Source organism: Balaenoptera physalus, assembly GCF_965194825.1.
Source record: "Balaenoptera physalus genome assembly, chromosome: 5".
In the NCBI taxonomy this organism is placed as follows: Eukaryota; Metazoa; Chordata; class Mammalia; order Artiodactyla; family Balaenopteridae; genus Balaenoptera; species Balaenoptera physalus.
In genome coordinates this window covers 50129896-50146216 of record NC_138884.1, presented here as the reverse complement: position 1 = coordinate 50146216, position 16321 = coordinate 50129896, and the positions used below count along the sequence as shown (strand labels likewise).

The window sequence follows — 16321 nt, the reverse complement described above, 5'->3', positions numbered from 1 at the left end:
AGTGACATGGGGAAAAGGAACATATATTAGGATTTTTCTTTCCCTGAAATATTTCCAAGTTGACAACCCCTAAGTTTTCCATAGCAAACAGGTATGGAATAATCGTTTGGTGAAATTGACCCTATTCTAATTTGTGTCATAAAACTGAAACAGGTTAATACTTTATTCTTAAATCTGGGCTTAGTAATTCACAAGAGATTGTTAGTATTCCTCAAATAGAGTCCAGGGGCCATCTGGATCGCAATTACTATTGGTGTTTCTTAATGATATCATCTCAGGCATATGCACTCAGAATCTTGTAGATCAGTGGGTAGAGGGGAGTGATCTGTATTTTTATAAGTTCCCTACGTTATGAATATTCAGTTTGGGAACCACAGTTTTATATCATGATGCCTAACACATGACATGCATACCTCCACTTCCTTATTGCACATTCATTGCCGACATGAATACAGGGCTAACATAAACCCACACAATAATACACAATGCAGTGCCAACCAGGCAGCAAGTTGACTTGCAAGATTAAGTAGCCTCTCCTGGAACTTTTCTATACAGACAGTGCTCTTAAACAATATTATCTTTAAAAACATAGTTAAGAATTTGGGGACAAACACTGATATTCTTTAAGTTGCAAATAGATGTCAGAAAATTTTTGCATAGAATATTGAATATAAGGCTTAGGGCAGACTAGAAAGCAAGTCTGAATTCATGATGGTGTCAACTCTGGAAACCATATTCATCATAACAAAGAGTAATCAATGAAGAAAAAAACATGAAAAGAAGATACAGTAATTCAAAGGGCATAGTAGAATGAGGTCATTAAATAACGCTTTATGATTCCACTTAGTAGCTTCTGAAAGCTTAAATGTGCATAGTGTAAATTATGACCTCAAATACCCAGAAAATAATAAGAAAATAATGTATGAGTAATTTCATACATTAGGTTCAAGGCAGTTTGTTACATATTTTAGAAAGTTCCTCAACCAAGGAAGTTAACATAAAAGGAGGGCATTAAATGTAAATTCTTGGCTAACTGACAAGAATTAGCTGGAATAATTTTTATTAAATTTTATTTACTTTTTAATTTATTTTATTTTTGGCTGCATTGGGTCTTCGTTGCTGTGCACGGGCCCTTCTCTGGCTGCGGTGAGCAGGGCCCACTCCCCACTGCAGTGCGTGGGCCTCCACTGAGGTGGTTTCTCCCATTGCGGAGCACGGGCCGCAGTAGTTGTGACACGCAGGCTCAGCAGCTGTGGCACACGGGCCCAGTTTCTCCATGGCATGTGGGATCTTCCCAAACCAGGGCTCAAACCCATGTCCCTTGCACTGGCAGGCAGACTCCCAACCACTGCACAACCAGGGAAGCCCTGGAATAATTTTTAATCTTAGGATTTCAGATCATCATTTTTACAATCCATACTTATTTTGTTTCATTCTTTTATTACAATACTATTTATTGAAGACGTTAGTAATAGTCAATATTTGCACATTATCTTATCATTATACTCTATAAAATCAAACTTTTTGTAATATGACTATTTTTTATGTAGTGAATTTAGAACTAGAGGAAATTGTCAAATGATTCCTATTAAATGACATTTTCCGATTTTTATTAAATACCTTTGATAATTAAGTTGTATGATAATTTCTGAAATAGTAGATCAAAATATTTTAAAATATATTAAAATATATATTTATTGCTTTTTTGATAACTGCACAGGCTGGAATCTGTAAGGAATCACATCCTTACTCATATAATAGAAAAATGATGACTTATTAGTGTTCTAAAACAAAGAAATCCTTTTGCAAAAATAATTTTGGCCATTCTTTTAAAAAAAATTTACTACGCTAACAGCACATAATCATAAAAATCTAGTTAATATTTTATGTATTTTTAAAAATAAAATCATTGTGGAAATCTGATGATTAAAAATTTCTTTTAAAAATGCATCACCTTATTTTCTATTTAAATATTAATAAAATTAATTGTTTTATGTGTATATGTTGACCTTATAGACTAGGTAAGCAGTTTCAGAGGCATTCTTTAAGAGGAATTCCTTGTGACAAACATACCATCAATTTTATGGCCAAATTAAAGCAATTTTAACACATCAGTTCCAAACTTGCTCTTTTTCTTACTGGAATCCTTGGAACAAGCACTGGATTTGGAGCCAGGAGACATTACTTCCAGTCATGGCTTATATTTGGTTAATTATGATTATAAAGAAAAATCATGTGGTTAACTAAGGATAGTGGACGAAGTTGTTTGCAATCCTGTGAACATCTGGAAAACAAATACTTACTACTTAAATATACTAGTCATGTTTGTGGGAAGAAAGACCTGAAACGGATTGGTTAAAATAGAGGCACACAATTTTAAAGATGACTATACCACATATTTGCAGTTAGAACATTCAATTATTTCATTGTCAGCAATAAAGATTCTCGCCTCCCTTCTTTTTGTAAACCATTACATCAAGGACCACAATAGTGTTTCATCTAAAAAGCAATTTAAGGTAGGAAGATGTGCTGAGTGCTTCTATAGACTTTAATCATAACTTGTAATAAGAAACATTTTAATAGTTCTTGTTTAATTAATTCCAGAATATTTGAGTCTCCTTAAACTTTACTATAAAAATAACATGTAATTGTTTTGGGAATGTTACTTTAAAAGCAATCACTTTTTAACTAAATAACTATATACTGCTAGTTAAATGTCACTATAGTAGTGTGTTGGGAGTATTTTGCCACCTTTGTTAAAAGACTCCTTTACAGAAAATCTGACAGCTTCTTTGCCCTTATTTTTAGTTTGACATCAAATCTTCAGAATCCTAAAGAAGTTTGACCGATGATTAAATGATGGCTTGTTAGGACATGATAACTTAACTGTATTAAAGAGTAGATCTCTTTTCATAATTTACAATGTAAGCACTGAGATTTATTTAACTGTATTAATGTTTTCTATTTAAATATATCTAAGTCATTCTAGTTTACCTATATCCATAGTACTACCATAAGTTTTTGTCTAAGAGTAACTTTTAACTCTAATCTTTTGTAATTTTTTAAGTTTATTTCTAATGATTTTCACTTACTACTATATTCTCAGGCACATGATAATTTAGATTAATTTTTATTGAAATATGTTCTTGTTTAATTATTCCTATCATTTTGTAAAGGAATATTCTTCAGTTTTTCCCACTTTTACTTCATTTCTTGATATTACACAATCATGTATTTTTTTCATCCCCATACTTGAGAGGCTATGTAATAATTTAAATTTTATTCAGCTAGATTATAAGGGAAATAGAAGAGAATTTGCAAATTAGCTTGACTTTATCTTTGTTCAATCACCTATCTACATTGTTTGCATTATATATTTATTTTGGCTGAATATAGTTAATTTTGTCTTCTGTTAGGACTGCCCATCTTTTTTAGTCCAACCCTATGGAATAGCTGGAGTAAAGATTTTATGAATCTCAATTAAGTAATATTATGGTAAAGTTACCTGAACTGTCACAAACTACATTAGCAGAAATGAATTAATTAACTTTACACTAAAGATAGAGTAGTAGAATAAACAACATAGGAGGGTACACTGCCTGTGGTATTGGATTTAAGAATTTTTAAGGCCTCCATCATTCATTGACACATGGCAAGGAAATCTGTTTGAAATCAACTTCTTCCAGTTGGCTCTTCAGAGTTTTCATAGGTGGTATTTATCATTCTCAAGGCTCTGACATATCAAATATCAATGATAGATGAAAAAGAAAATCTCAATCAGTGGGTATGTCTGTGAAAGACCCCCCAGTTTTGTAAAGTATTAACTTTCATAGAGAGGTAATATTTTTCTTGTAGAATTCCCTATGCTTAACATACTTTTGAAACACATGCAGTTGGTTGAAATCTGTTTTAAATTGAACATCCTATGTTTACCCTCATATCCCCAATATTCAGGGATACAGGGCACTATTATCAGAAGTAAGAAAATAGGTATGAAACTGCGACTACTTTTATAAAGAGAATTTTTGTAAAGTCTTTGGTGAAGAATTAGTGAGTTACTATCAAAAATTAGATTGATCCTATTTGTAATGCATATGAGTGGAAAACATTAACAGATAATGAAATTTCCCATTTGATAGAGAACAGAAGAATAAAACCTTAAAAAGAATTTAAGAAAAATATAAACAAATCTTATAAAATATTTGTGCATTTGTCATTTTTAGAAAATAAATGATTGAAGTAATTTCATGATAATATTATTATATGTCTTTATATTTTTTTCTCTTCCAAATCACATGGTTATACAGAAGTTTAGCTCAAGAGGAGAAATTCTTCTTGTGTTATTTAAATACCTTTTCATCTTTACAACCCAAAGACTATTTCATGATATCCTATTTTAAGTAATGCTAATTCCCTAAAAGTGTGTATGTTCCAAAAGTGAATTTAAAATTCCGAGAGGATTCACTGCCTGACAATCTGATTTTATATTTCTGTCCTTTGTTGTTTATTAAAATTCCATTTGTGTTGATGACTGCTCAGGATTCTGAGAAGCAGTTAGTCTCCCAACTAGTGAAAGGCAAGCGCTAGTGGCCTACACTTGTTTTTGCCCTTAACTATTCAATTCTCAGATATTGACCAGTGGAACAAGGTAATTGAGCAACTAGGAACACCATGTCCAGAATTCATGAAGAAATTGCAACCCACAGTAAGAAACTATGTGGAGAATCGGCCCAAGTATGCAGGACTCACCTTCCCCAAGCTCTTTCCAGATTCCCTCTTCCCAGCGGACTCCGAGCACAATAAACTCAAAGGTAAGCCCTTCAGGGACAACTTCAGAACCACTATGTGGGTGATGGGCAAGCTATAGAGACATCTTTCTTTAACTTGAAATGCCTCAATTTAAAGAGAGGTATTTTTAAAAGATCTTCTTTACAAAGGGGGAGAAGCCAAGGATTTTAAAATTGCCTGAATATTCAGAGAGAAAGTTAGTAATAAAGTGTGTAACAGTGGTGCGGGTTAAACTATTTCATGGGGCTTATTTAGAATCTTAAAATTATTTTGCAGTGCTAACTCTAAAAGACCAATGTAATATACATTGAAATAATTGTTTCAGTTCTTTTTATTACCTGGAAAATACTTTTAACACAAGTTTTTAGTTGTCTTAGTGCTAATCTTTAGTTGTCTTAGAGCTAATCTTAGAGCTATAGATGTTTGAGTTTTATTTGCATTTTATGGAATGCTTAACCACCATTTTTTCATTTTAGAGTGACAAATGAGATTTTTTACTTACACATTTTGTATTCAATGTAAACACTTTCATTAATAAGTAATTTTTCTATTACTATGTCTGCAGTTATGAACTTTAGTAACAAATCTTAATTTCTTCACCAACAAAACTGGGATCATAATACTTGGTATAGGACTGAATAAACTTGGTAATGTATAAAGTGTAATATAAATAATATTCTAATTCTTATTTTAACTTAGGACATTTTAGAGAATGTGATTTTGAAGCAAATTTGATTTTTTCCCCTGCCGGAGCTCAAATCCTATCCCTTGAAATCTGTGTGAACTTAGGCCAGTTATCTCATCTTTCTGTACCTCCTTTAACAAATGAAAGTAGAAAGTGTCTACTTTATAAGGTCATTGGGAAGATTAGGTGACTAATTTGTCAAGCACTTAGAACAGTGCCTGGCTCACAGTAAGTGCTCAGTAACTATTAGATATAAAAATACTAATAAATATTTATTAATAATAAAATAATTAGTATTTTAGATGGATCTATACATTATCCCAGAAAAGGACACATACTTGTGAAATTTTACCCCAAATGTTCAGTGGACAATTAATTAGCTACAGATTTAACTTTCAGACTTAATTTATAGCTAATATAGACATAAATGAGATGGAGAAGCTGAAATGTGGTGCTACGACTTCCCAGGGTCTTATTATTTCCTCCAAACTTTTATCTGATGGGTTTTAAATGCACAGCATTGTTTCTGTGTTTGTGACACTTTTGTTGCACAGTTGGGTTTCTTCTTTTAACTACCTCTACCAGCTCTCTGAGTGACAACAGACTAAATTATTACTAAATCTACTGCTTTTAAGAGCAACATGAACTATATGCAGAATGAAGAAGTGCTAATACCCCAGGTAGAGATTTTGAAGAATGTATGTCTTTATGATGGTAATTGCCATGTCAGACAAAAGTAACTGCTTCCTATTAAGTCACTTATAGTGTAACAATATAGAGGCCACAAAGCCTTGATTAAATTATTTGAGATAATGCAAACACTTGTAGAGAAACTATTCAGTAAAATGCCATGCTTCATGATATAATTCCAACCTTCTTGAGTTTATTTTTTGGCTTTTTAATTCAGTTTGAAACTCTACAATTATATTACTTTTGCAAATAATAAACTAGAAGATGTGATATATATATATATATATATATATATATATATACACACACACACATATACACACAATGGAATACTACTCAGCCATAAAAAAGAATGAAATTTTGCCATTTACAGCAACATGGATGGACTTGGAGAACATTATGCTAAGTGAAATAAGTCAGACAGAGAAAGGCAAATATTGTATGATATCACTTAAAAGTGGAATCTAAAAAATACAACAAACTAGTGAATATAACAAAAAAGAAGCAGACTTACAGCTATAGAGAACAAACTAGTGGTTACCAGTGGTTGGGGGGGGTGGAAATATAGGGGAAGGAAGTGGGAGGTACAAACTATTGGCTGTAAGATAGGCTCAAGGATGTATTGTACAACACAGGGAATATAGCCAATATTTTGTAATAACTATAAATGGAAAGTAACCTTTAAAAATTGTAAAAAAAATTTAAAAATTAAAAAAAAACTAGTTTACATATTTACAATTATTAAATTATAATTGTAATATAAAATCAGCAAATTATAAAGAATTATACAAAGAATCAAAGGGATGAATTTATTCTACTGTTATTAAAGAGTGTAAGACATTTACTTGCAAATGAAAGAATGAAAGATGAAGAATTGAAACCTTTTCTTCTTCCTCATTTTGTTCCCTACAAGCAGTATTGATCATTGTATCTTAGTAAGATGATTTGGTATTACTGTCGTTCATGTCCCTATTGATGAGGAGACCACCCCAACCTCCCTGACCCTTTCTAAGAGCAGAAACATAGGTGGGTTTGATGGGAGAACCTGTGGGACTGTGTGAGTCTGGGTATAAAATCAGTTACAATTCAAAGAGATCTTTGAACAAATGACATAAACAAATACAGCCCCGTTAGATCATGACAGGGTTATTAACAATGAGAAAGATTAATTATTGAAAATTAATGTATATTTCTGTACTTTTGTTACTCTTGTGAACTTCACAGTATCAGTTTGGAATTAGCAGACATTAAATTTCTAGAATTGAGATCCCCAGAAAAAAGACTAATAGAAATTTTAAAAATCTTCCAGTCTAATTTAACTAGCAATTTTTATAAATATATAATTAGTATAAATAAATATATTAAAAGTATTTTATTAAAATGTAACAACACCAGAGATACTAATGTCATAGATTGCTACATTTTAACTGTAGTACAATCAAAATTATGAAAAAACACATAAAACTAGAAGAGAATACATTAATAATGAGAGTGATTGCCTGTGGGGAAGGTGGGTTTTTCTGGATTTTATGTTTTATGTGATTTCCAAATTTTTTATAATTAACCCATATTTCTTTAATAATCAGAAAAAATTGATAATTAAAAGTTGATACATATTCATGGATTCAAACACATTGCCTTTTTCCTAATTTAGGAAACCAATTTAGATTTTGCTTTCTTTAATTTGAAGTTTTACCATCTGTTTGGAATAAACTGAATATTTTCACCATAAAAACTTCTTAACCAGTTTGGATCTGTATTTTCTTGAAAATTTTATGTATTTTCAGAGATTTTTAGAGTGTCCTTTAGCAATGTTATTAAATAAATACACTTAATGATTATCACTGTGTCATTTTTTTATATCCCTAGCATCTCACACTGTACCTGGCACACAGTAGACAATGTGTATTTTATCAACTGAACATCTCCCACACCAATTTGGTTACTAAGTCTTGTGGATTCTTTCTCTCAAATCTGTCCCCTCCTCTCAATTCTTGAAGCTTCTGCTCCCGTTAAAGTCCTCATCATCTCTCCCATCTTCAAAAAGTCACCCCGACCTCCTTGCCACCCTCTAGACACTGCTTTATCCTTTTTCGCAGCTCAGAAAAGTTTTAAAATGAGCAGTGTACACTCACTTTGTTTCCCTTTTTAAAACTTCATTCTTTTAAATTTATTTTTAATTATGCAAGCAATACATGTACATATTTTCTTCTCCTTAGAGGTAATTATGATTTTCAGTTTGTTGATTATCCCTGCAGACCTTTCTATGCATTTATATACATAAATAGAGAGAGAGGGAAATGTTTGTTGTGTTATTGGGAAGGGGCAGATTTATGCAATGGCATCAGGATCTATGCTTCATCCTGCAATTTTTTTTTCACTTAACACCATGACCGTGTGAGTCCATATAGATCTACCTTATTCTTTTAAACTGCCAAATATAATTGGTACAGTTGTACCATAGCTCATTTAGTTGCTCTATAGGTGGACATTTAGATTGTTTAAAATGTTTTAATCCTTGACCAGTGCTGCAGTGAACATCCTTTCTATATGCTTTTCATGAACATGTCAATTGTTTCTCTAGACTGTATACCTAAAAGTGGAACTGTTGGGCCATAAAGTATTCACATTTAAAATTTTAATAGATGCTGCCAAAATTGTCCTCTAAAAAATCTTTATCAATTTACACTGCCACCAACATGAATGAAATTACCTGGAGTTAGTGGATATTAGGCCATCTCTTATTTTTGCAAATTTGATGGATAAAAAAATATTTTCATTGTTTAATTTTGCATTTCCCTAATCACTTGGTGACGTTACCTGACGTTTGGATGGAAGGTGCTAATTGATCTTTGTTTTTTGTTGTTTTAAGTTTCTTCTCCCTCCAAAAAATTTCCTTGCCAGAATCTAAACATTACTATTTTTTTTCTCATTCATCATTCAGCCAGCCAAGCCAGGGACTTGTTGTCAAAGATGCTAGTGATTGACCCAGCAAAAAGGATATCAGTGGACGACGCCTTACAGCATCCGTACATCAATGTGTGGTATGATCCTGCCGAAGTGGAGGCGGTAAGTCTTCGGCTTATTCTATTTTCCTTCCACAAACAAATCATAGTAACTGGGTGCTCCATGGTGTGAACTAAAGGAGAATTAGAATCCAAAAGAATACTCAAAGAACCTTCATAAAATTCCTAGGTCACAAAGCTATTACCTTCCCTTCTAAAAGTTATTTTCTTCAGCCTGTGTTTTGAGTTGTGTTTCTTTTTCAAGATTTCCTATGAGAGATGGTGATTTAGTCCAACAAACCTTGGCTGTCCATGAAACACTTCCATTAGTTTTTGTTAAATTGTTAACACCACCGGTGTCTCCTCCTTTATGTTTAATTATCAGCCTCTCCTGATGCAAACTAAGTAACAGAAAACGTAAATAAGTCTCTTTGCCTCTATTCCGATAAGATGCCTGTCTTTAATAAAGTGTGGTATTAAGAACATTTAGATTATAAAGCTTTTACTAGGCCGTTGGTGCCTTTGTGAAGCCTTGCATAAATCAGATGAGAAAAATTGGGTATTCCAATAAGGACACTATTTGAGGTTGGTTCTAAATTTCAGGTTGGTTCTTACCAGAGTCAGATATATCTCCATATTTTCCATCCAGATATAGTTTAAGAATCTTCTCAGAAGCATAACTCTTTTCAATTTTTAAATTATTTTTCAACCATTTGTTATCTTCTCTTCAATCACTTTCTTATATCTCTGCCTTTCTCCTTTTCTCTGTATAGAGCCAGGGCTGCTCAGGACACAGGGTTATTGTTTTGCCCATGTGTGTCCTGTAGACCTCCCAATAAGAATGTCCTCTTGTCCCTCTTTTTGTTTCTTTGTTTTCTTGTGAACTTCTTTGTACCCCAAGATATTCTTGGCCCGGCCAATTTTTGCATTGTTTTGACTTCTTTTCCTCTGCTTCATTGTGTGCTTGACCATGTTAGAGATGCTAAATTCAAGGCTGACATTAATTCTCATCCCTTCACCCTCCACTGGAGAAGTGAGAGCTGACAGATGGGAGTGATGATCAGGTAGAATCAAACTTTATAGACATAATATTCAAAAAGCGACTTTTCATAGTAACCCAGCTCTTAAACATTCAAAAATTTCAGAGAAAACACTTCAGTGATAAATGACTCTTCCTGTGTGGAAACTGAGCTATAACAGTCTCTCATAACATTTTCTTAAGATCTGCTCTCCTAAGCAGTTTGACAATGATACTGAAATTTTAATTTGCTTGAAATTAATTTTTAGTCACTTGATTTGATTTTTACAAAATAAAATCCCTAAAATTAATTATTTATGAGTTTACTTCTAATGCTCTTAAAACTAAAAATACTAATGTTCTTACAGCTAAAAACTAGACTCTCTTCCAGTCTCTCATTCTTGGGAAATACTTCAAACAGGTTCCTGGGGTAGAATGAAATAATGAAATAAGTAAGAGAAAGTATGATGTATATGTATGTAGAAATTAAGCATAAGAATTTTTTCTCTGATGATTTTTGAGGTTATGCTGATAAAAATTTTAGACAAACATAAATTATTTGAAATTATTGCTCTTCACTTATTTTGATAGTTCGAATCATGTGGCATATGTATTTTTCTTTATATCTAATGTAATGTGTATAATCTGTTTTTAATGGATTGTGACCTAGAGTTTAATTGGAGTCATAAAGTCTGCATTTGTAATTCACTTGTAATCATGTTGCCTGTAAAAAAAAAATTGCTTAGAATCTGTAACAATATATTAATGAGTAGTATCAATGGGTTTTTAACTTAATTTTAACTTTTTATGAAAAATTCCTTTGAAGGATAGAAAGATAAAATTTAGGGTACCTTACATGGCTAGAATCTTTTTCTCAGCCATTTCAATATTGTCAAAATAAGTTTCTTTGGAAGAAAATAGAGGCAAGTGGAGAGTGATAAAGGAAAAACTGCAGGAGAATGTGATGTCTTCAGGAAAAATAAAGAATAGAGAAATGCTATGTGTACTAATCTGTTAACCATACTACAAGCTATCTTATCACATGTTTCCAAAAGTGCCGAAGTACCAAAATGAAAAGAGGAGAGCATATGAATGCTGTCATAACTGTAAGAGAGAAAATTATTCATGGAACAATGAAGTTGAAAATGTAAAAAGTTGAATGTCAAGGTTAATATTAATCTATTTGTGTAATATTACATCAATTTTGAAGTTAGAACTGCTCAAGTTATTAGCAAGTTCTTATTCAAATAATGTTCAGAGCAACAGAAGTATGTACCCTGAACACAAAGGCCACATTTCATGTCAATGCTTTTTCATAAAACAATTGGGAGGCATTCTAATTCTGTTTCAGTATTCATCAAGAGGAGTACAATAGCATACACAAATGCAATTTATTGAGTTGTATGCAATGACACAGATATGGAAAGATGGGTTAGGTTAAAATTTCTGTTCTGCCACTTACTAGCTGGCCTAGGTCAAGTTTCTTAACCTTTCCTCTACTCAGTTTTCTTAACTAAGAATAGAAAACAAACATACATAGTGCATAGTGTTCTGAGAATTTAAAGAGGTAATGTACATAAAGTACTTCATACAGTACTTGACAGCCAGTAGAAATCATAAATTACTATTCTCATAATCATTACTATTACTGTTATGACTTTTACATGCAAGCCTTTACTACTTTTGATGTTAGGAAAGATAGATATATTTGGTGAAAAAAGACCAGCTGGCCAAGAAACTATAGAAATACTCTATATTTTAAAAAATCACTAAAATTTATCTAGTTTCTGCAAGATTTTAAGATGTTCGTTCTTTTTCTGCTGATGTATACCCACCACTACCTTGCCAAGTATAAAAGAGTCCAGTGCCATTAATTTAAACCAAAATAAAGACAAATTACATTGTTCACAAATCCTCATTATAATTTATCTTTAATAATCTAGAGTATAGTCAGGGCTATTTGAGAGAATAAACTTGAACGTATTCTCTGTGCTCTGTTGGAGGGAAATACAGAAACAGTGAGGATCAGTTGCCTTGTTTCTTACCAGATTCTTGAGTTTAGAGACCCTGCTAGGATACAAGGTGGCTCTCAGTCTGCGAACCCTGAGAGTAGGGGTGTGAACACACTTCAGGAGGACTTTTGTGAACTGCAAGCTAAGGAAGAGTTGATTAACTATGTCTCAGAGAATATAAAACGGGAACTTAAGGAGAATATGAAATGTGACCACTTTTTAAAACATAGTTTTCTGCTTTTCAGAAACTCCTGAGCACTCTATGAAAGCTCCTGAGTACAGGAGCCTTACGAAGGGCTTCTGTAGTTGTTCTGCATTGCTCGGGGTGGGAGAGGACTGTGGGGAGGGAGGGAGGGAGGGAGGAGGGGGAGGTGCTGTGCTCAATCACCAAACCAAAGACATCAAAACTCAAAGTAATCATCATAAGGAAGACAACTGAAAACCTACGGGGTTAGAGAAGGACATATCTTTATTTCTCAATTCATGATAAGAAGGAAGCCTCCAGACCTGACACTGGAACCATTGTCTAAGGTGGGACTGGTGCTGGGGTCCTGGCTCATGGCCAGTAGTGATCAGGTCCACTGTTGGAAGGCTCTGTCTCAGAGAGGCCCAGATCCAGTCCTAAATGATCAAAACATTACTCTGGGAATCTGGACAAAGGGGCAGGTTGAACCAGTCAGGCAGCTGGTATCTGAGAATTCTGTCCTCCAGTTGGCAAGCCCCAGGTATAATACTTGAGAGTGCAGTGGAGGGGTGGCAGGCAACTTAGGACCTTCTGTATGGTGACTGAGTCAAAGTCACAGGAAGAATGCTAGAAGAGAGGCTTGGAACATGGGCCACAGCTGAGGATGAACTGGAGAGAGAGGCTGGGAATGTTCTGTTGGGAATACAAGTACACATGCCATCTACATAGAGACCAAGGGGAAATGGCATGACTAATCCAGTCAGTTTGGGTGGAGTGCGATTAGGGAAGCAAGGCCAGTGCTGAGTTTGTTTATTATTTCTTAGCCAATTCAAGATTAATTTGGGAATTGGGACAAGGCTGGGTGGGAATTTAATCTACCCATATAGACCTCGAGTTAAACAATCTTGTCTTTAGCTCCGCGGTGAGAGAATAACCTGGGGAACAGAATAACACTTACATGTATTAGTGCTGAAGTTCGATTAAAATAAGCACTTAGAAAATGTAAGCCGAGAATAGTCAGTACTGTTACACATTTACTGTCTGTTTACAACATAAGGTAATCAATAGAGCCTTAAATGTTGTATTGTTATTAATACATACTATTTCATTGCTTTAGGGATTATGTTATTTTTTGCTGACAGTGAAATAATTTATAGGAACAAGCTAAACTGACTACTATAAGCTCTTTTATTGCAAGGCCATCATAGATTTCATGCCCTTTGAGCAGAGTTATTCTCTGACATTATTTTAGTTATCTTCTTGTCTGCCTTTGTATCTTATTGGTCATTACCAAAGTGAGCACATGGAAGGGATGACCAACTATCCAGGAAGTATGCACTATTTTCCATTTTCTTGTGACATAGATATGTAAATTTTACTGTTGTGTATGTCTGGAAATATGTTCAAGGTAAATCTTAAATGAGAGCTTAAAGATCATTGTAGAATGGTTTCATGCTGCAGTTCAGCCAATGTCAACATTCAGAATATAAGCTCTACAATTGCGAACAGTGACAGGGACACAGGTTCGTAAGCCATGATGAGGAGAGTAGAATAGGGCTAGGCGTGGGATCAGGAAGCATTGAGAAGAGAATCAGAAGCCTGTGGTCAAAGTAGCAAAGGTTCCAGAGCTTGGTCTGAGCAATCCAGAGTGAGGGCTGGCTCTGAGATGTGGACAAATTACATAGGGCAGGCAGATAAGACCAGTTCAGGAGAGACATGTAGTCTAAAGTCTGAGGTCTGAGCAGATACCACCCTACAGGGCATTTAAACAGTGGCAAGCTAAGACTATTTTCTGATTGCAGTGCAAAAGTCAAGAGCAGATACTCTTGGAACAACCCAGAGATTAGCGACAGTAGGAAGCCTAGAGAGAGGAGATGGTTTATTGGAGCCCAGGGGTGGGTAGTGATGGCCTGTCCAGTGGGAGCTGGGTAATAGACACAGAGGAGATGTAGGTGTGTCTGGCAAGAGAAATGGGGAGAAATGGCCTGGCTTCTCCCCACTGCCCCCATCTTCTAGTGGTGTCTCCTTCCTCTTGGCTGAGACCAGCCCTAAACCAGCCGATAGGTGAGCCTTGGAAATGCAGCCTGCAGGGACCAGCCTCTGAGATACAGAGCAAATAAAGGAAAGGTGAGGACTGTATCTGTGGGCAAATAGGCCCAAGGCAGGCACTCACCTATTCATTCTTTCCTCATTTGCAGCTCTAAAACCCCTAAGTAAAATTAAAGTAACCGATGGTTAGGCTCATTAATCTGGAGAGGAGAAGACTGGAGGTTGGAAGAGGTAGGTGCTCAGGGGCCACACTGGGTAATAGTGAAGTAAACATTATCCCCTTACAAACTCCTAATATTTCATTTCCTCAAGTATCTTGTAGAAATCACAAGTACTATGCCAACCCGATAGTCTGGGCATGAGAGCATTTCTCATTGGGTTTGCAACTGAATGTGTGTAGCTCTCCATTTGTATGTTGGTGTCACTTTTTCAGTTGTTTGTTATGCTGTTGATGAGGAGCCTACAGCTTGTGGAGCCAATGCTGGACAACATGTGCATGGGGGACTGAGGGATTCAGCGATCTGTTTTCCTTTAGGTTGCTTTCATTCCACTCTTCTGCTGCCAAGTAGGTAAAACACACCAAAAAAGACCTCTGTCATTCTTTCTTCTCACTCACCTCTTTGTTATTTCTTCCTTCTTTGTCTTTCCTTCTTCTTTAGCCCTTCTTTAGCCCTTCTTCTTTATCCAGCTTCTACAGAGCTAGTCACATATGTTTCGATTATTTATTAACAGTTTGGTATTTTTCACCCTGTAAATATTTATTAAACCCAAACTGTGTGTCACACACCGACCTAGGTGCTGGTGATTCAGCAGTGAATTAAAAAAAAAAACAAGGTTCCTGCTTTTACTGATCTTCTAATTCTCTTGAATATATTTATTCAGTTAATAGCCAATGGAAATTTTTATTGATTGGGAATTTTATAACTTATTATCTCTGGACATGAATTCCTCCAAATGTGGGTTATCTATCTTACTTGACAATTTAACCTGTTTAGTATATAGGATTCTGAACGTAAGAAGAATCTGTAATAATTGTCCCTCTTAACGTTAATCAGTTATAACTAAATTGCAATGACTGTTTCCTAATCCTTAACCAGATTGCATCAATAGCTTTGAATTATATTTAACAAATTATGATAATCTATCTCTAGCTATGATATTTAAAAAAACTAGTCAGCTTTGAATATAAATCATTGTTCTGACCACGTTTTAGTAACTGAAATGCATAGATTATTATTGAATAATCAAAGAATCCTGAAGTTGGCATACTAAGACTTCATATGTAGTTTAAAGATTCATCTATAAGTATTGACTATCTGGGGCCTTCAAACAAATTCAAGTGATTGAGGGTGATGGTGGGAAATTATTCTCATTTTCTACTTCTAATTCTCCTGAATATATTTTTTAATAGTGAAAGCTAATATTATTTGATTATGAATATCATGTGTTAACTTGCTCTGTTATCTACTTCATGAGTGAATTATTGTTTGTATTATCTTTATGTTCACTAACTATGGTTTAACCAATTATCTTCTACTGAATTCTCTTAAGTTCCTAAAACAATGTGGTAAAAAATAGGCTTATAAATATATTCAATTATAAATGTATTAAGTACATTCTGCTATACTCAGAATGAATATAAATTTAGGAATGAGAAAAAATATGAGCCGCCATGAATATGAACTTGATGCATCTAATGCTCAATCAGTCCCTCAGTAGTTTTATGTTTTGGTGATAAACCACTGAATAAAAGGTATATGTGCTTGCTTCAAATATTTTATAATCTCTTTATTAAGTCAGTGAATCTAACACCATTAAACATGAAGCATCTAGAAGAAATGATTTAAATGAGTTATAAAAGAAAACAACTCTCTGTATAGGCTATATCTC

At 34.1% G+C, this 16321-nt stretch overlaps 1 protein-coding gene across 5 annotated transcripts in view; it reads left to right on the top strand.

The window, feature by feature from the left end:
* MAPK10 (mitogen-activated protein kinase 10) overlaps nucleotides 1-16321 on the top strand; it is a 340034-nt gene that overhangs the window by 288134 nt on the left and 35579 nt on the right. For all 5 annotated transcript variants that reach the window (XM_082463256.1, XM_082463254.1, XM_082463253.1 and 2 more), the window contains 2 exons: nucleotides 4629-4811; nucleotides 9108-9232. In XM_082463256.1, coding sequence (XP_082319382.1) covers nucleotides 4629-4811; nucleotides 9108-9232 — 308 coding nt within the window. The remainder of the gene's footprint in view (nucleotides 1-4628; nucleotides 4812-9107; nucleotides 9233-16321) is intronic.